The sequence below is a fragment of the Scardinius erythrophthalmus genome (assembly GCF_964197995.2).
Source record: "Scardinius erythrophthalmus genome assembly, chromosome: 16".
Lineage (NCBI taxonomy): Eukaryota > Metazoa > Chordata > Actinopteri > Cypriniformes > Leuciscidae > Scardinius > Scardinius erythrophthalmus.
Genome location: NC_138236.1, coordinates 39,947,187 through 39,950,889, shown reverse-complemented (window position 1 = coordinate 39,950,889; position 3,703 = coordinate 39,947,187). Strand labels below are relative to the sequence as shown.

Here is a 3,703-nt window from a genome sequence, read left to right as displayed (position 1 = left end):
TGTGTGTGTGTGCGGCTCTACATGAGGCGTTTGGGGTCGATCTTCTCCAGGTGAGTATGTGTGTGTGTGTGAGGCTCTACATGAGGCGTTTGGGGTCGATCTTCTCCAGGTGTGTGTGTGTGTGTGTGTGTGTGAGTGTGTGTGTGTGTCTCTACATGAGGCGTTTGGGGTCGATCTTCTCCAGGTGTGTGTGTGTGTGTGTGTGTGTGTTCTGAGGCTCTACATGAGGCGTTTGGGGTCGATCTTCTCCAGGTGTGTGTGTGTGTGTGTGTGTGTCTCTACATGAGGCGTTTGGGGTCGATCTTCTCCAGGTGTGTGTGTGTGTGTGTGTGTGTCTCTACATGAGGCGTTTGGGGTCGATCTTCTCCAGGTGTGTGTGTGTGTGTGTGAGGCTCTACATGAGGCGTTTGGGGTCGATCTTCTCCAGGTGTGTGTGTGTGTGCGGCTCTACATGAGGCGTTTGGGGTCGATCTTCTCCAGGTGAGTATGTGTGTGTGTGTGAGGCTCTACATGAGGCGTTTGGGGTCGATCTTCTCCAGGTGTGTGTGTGTGTGTGTGTGTGTGTGAGTGTGTGTGTGTGTCTCTACATGAGGCGTTTGGGGTCGATCTTCTCCAGGTGTGTGTGTGTGTGTGTGTGTGTGTTCTGAGGCTCTACATGAGGCGTTTGGGGTCGATCTTCTCCAGGTGTGTGTGTGTGTGTGTGTGTGTGTGTTCTGAGGCTCTACATGAGGCGTTTGGGGTCGATCTTCTCCAGGTGTGTGTGTGTGTGTGTGTGTGTGTGAGTGTGTGTGTGTGTCTCTACATGAGGCGTTTGGGGTCGATCTTCTCCAGGTGTGTGTGTGTGTGTGTGTTCTGAGGCTCTACATGAGGCGTTTGGGGTCGATCTTCTCCAGGTGTGTGTGTGTGTGTGTGTGTGTGTGTTCTGAGGCTCTACATGAGGCGTTTGGGGTCGATCTTCTCCAGGTGCACCAGCGGCTTCAGCTGCTCCGCGAAGCTCCTCATGTCCTCGGACACGGTGTCCTGCCCCGCGGGGGCCAGAACGCTCAGCTCCACCAGATAGGACAGAGACAGCGGCTCGGTGTTCTCCGTGTTCCCCGGGACCAGCACCCGGGACAGCTTGCTCACCACCACCTTCATGGCCCCCTTCCGGAACATCTGGCCCTTGGCCACGAACTCGTGGTCCATGCGGAAGCCCATCTCGTTGAGCACCTCGGGCAGGCCGTGCGAGGCGGACACGTCCACACAGTTCCTCACCAGCGCCAGCCGGCTCTTGTCCCCCACCTCGGGCTGGCCCAGGTAGCGCAGGTGCCACGGGGCGGGGGGGTGCAGGAGTGAGCGCCGGGCCCGCAGGAGGAACGGGTTTCCCTGCTGGCCCTTCAGGAGATACACCAGCTCGTGGTCCGCGAAGCTCTCCGGCTCCATGTTATCGCACAGACCCCGGAGCCGATGCAAGAGGCTCTCCAGCGACTGGTCCAAAACACTGCCTGTGCGGGAGGACACACACGGGGTCAAGGGCACTGGCCACGCGTATACACATGAGCACTGAAGAGCTTAACCCTCAGGTGCTTTACGCGCTTTGGTCAAAAATTACATTTTTTATTTTCAAATATCAACAGCGTATCTCAGAAATCGCGTACTGCACCTTTAAGGTTAGTTGCTGCATTTACTCATGAGCAACACGTGTCAGAGTTTATTAATCTTTGTTATTAAGCATACAACTGTTCATTCACTCAGATCCATTAAATTTTAGTGATAATTGATTTTAGTCATTTATTCCTAATGTATTGACTAAGATTAAAAGATGCTTTAAAACTATTCTTCATTGTTAGTTCATGTTAACAAATTAAATTTTACATTTGAACATGTCATTGTCACAGTTTTTACATGTTTTATTAACCCTCAACGATAAGGATTCATTAGTTAATATGAACGAACAATGAACAACACTTTTTTAAAGATTAAATGTTAACATTATTTAATGCACTACTAACTAACATTAACACCACTGTTAACTAACAATTGCTAATTTTTAAAGCATTAACTAATGACCTTATTGTAAAGTGTTGCCAAAAAGTTAAAGTTATAATAAGTTAACAATCTATCTAGCTGAAGGTGCATTAGTGTGTGTGTGTGTGTGTGTGTGTATACATGTACCTTGCAACAGATACTCCATCATGTTGATGGCTCCACCCGTGACGGGCATCACAGAGACCGGGGGAGCCTCCATCTCACACACACACACACACACACACACACACACACACACACACGGATCTGCTCAACTCTATTCACAGCAGAGCCGATGATCAACGCTCACACACTCCCAGCAGAGCTTCAGACGAGCCGCAGATCAACACACCGTCGGCTTATATCACACTCTCGACAATAAGTGCAAAATAACATATATTCAACTTATTAAACAGAAGAAAACGAAACGACAGATGTTTCCGCAGATATCAGCTACAGCTCATTCAACTGCCTCCATGTGCACAATGCGCATGCGCAGTGACGATAGACAGTACTGCGCGTGCGCGACTGGTCTTCCGATACATTCATTTAGCGCCATCTACCGGACTGAACGATCTCTTTAGTATCATACTAATATCATCTATAACAGAGGTCTTCATTCCTGCTCCTGGAGAGCCACTGTCCTGCAGAGTTTAGTTCCAACCCTAATTAAACACACCTGAATCAGCTCATCAAGCTCTTCAGAATCACTTGAGTATTCAAAGGCAGGTGTGCTGAAGCAGGTTGGAACTAAACTCTGCAGGACAGTGGCTCTCCAGGAGCAGGAATGAAGACCTCTGATCTATAACATAACAAACAATAACATAACATAAACATATCCTCAATTTTTTAAGGTATGCTGGGAAAAGAAGTAATGAATTCAGATATTGAGACTGTATTGTTTAGGTGCTGAGCAACTGAAGTCCTAATAGTGTTTTTGTGCCACGAATGAGCAGTGAATGTACATAAGAATCTTCAGAAATCAATCCTCAATTCATAGTTCTCAATAATGTTTTTAAATATGTCATTTTTAAATAGTTCTTTACGAACCTATTTTTCCAGCTTCACCTGCTGAAGAAAGATACAAATCAACAGGTGTCTGTCATGTAATATGTGTGTTTTACTCAGGCCTGCTCATTCAAAATAATTATCATAATTAGAAAAGGCCAGGATTAGGCCTTTGTTCAATTAGGATTTACGTAGCTTTAATAAATGTGCCTTAGAGAAGAAAAAAAACATTACTGGTGTACATCTTCTGATTCCCTTCATCATATTCTAGATAAATCAGTGCAAGTTGCTTTCGGTTAAAACCGCTCAAACATGCATTAGTCTGAGATAAGCCTGTCTGTGAACCCGGGGGTAAATGTAATGTAAAATAAATCTGTATATATTCAAAATAAAAGATTGTACTGAATGTCAGCTTGCTTATTTTGCTTATTCCAGGATCAAACAAATATATTTTGGATAATTTGGTCATTTGATCACATGACTGTAGTTGGAAATCTTTTTCAATGTAACATTTCAGAGACATTGTCAATAATATTATATTCTAAAATAACTCTCACTCTCTTTGTCACTTCGAAGTTTTAATTAGATGCCTCATTAACTGTAGCAGTTTTGCCATGTCTGCTAATTAGCCTATAAACTCTATTGGAGAAGTTGCTTTAAATGTGCTGTTATGAGGTGCATGTGATTT

The 3,703-nt window shown here is 45.4% G+C and overlaps 1 protein-coding gene across 1 annotated transcript; it reads right to left on the bottom strand.

Annotated features, from left to right (window-relative positions):
• Positions 1-855: 855 nt before the first annotated feature.
• On the bottom strand, positions 856-2,465 carry med18 (mediator of RNA polymerase II transcription, subunit 18 homolog (yeast)). Its single transcript, XM_081388267.1, has 2 exons — positions 2,155-2,465; positions 856-1,484 (listed from the first exon to the last, which is right to left on the bottom strand). The coding sequence occupies exons 1-2, from the start codon at positions 2,225-2,227 to the stop codon at positions 931-933; spliced, it is 627 nt and encodes a 208-aa protein (XP_081244393.1). The 5' UTR covers positions 2,228-2,465; the 3' UTR covers positions 856-930.
• Positions 2,466-3,703: the final 1,238 nt, after the last annotated feature.

Bases quoted from the DNA above. Each gene is read 5' to 3' on its own strand.
- med18 (XM_081388267.1), bottom strand. From the start codon at position 2,227: ATGGAGGCTCCCCCGGTCTCTGTGATGCCCGTCACGGGTGGAGCCATC. The intron at 1,485-2,154 runs GTACATGTATAC...CCTCCCGCACAG, and splicing joins GATGGAGTATCTGTTGCAAG to GCAGTGTTTTGGACCAGTCG.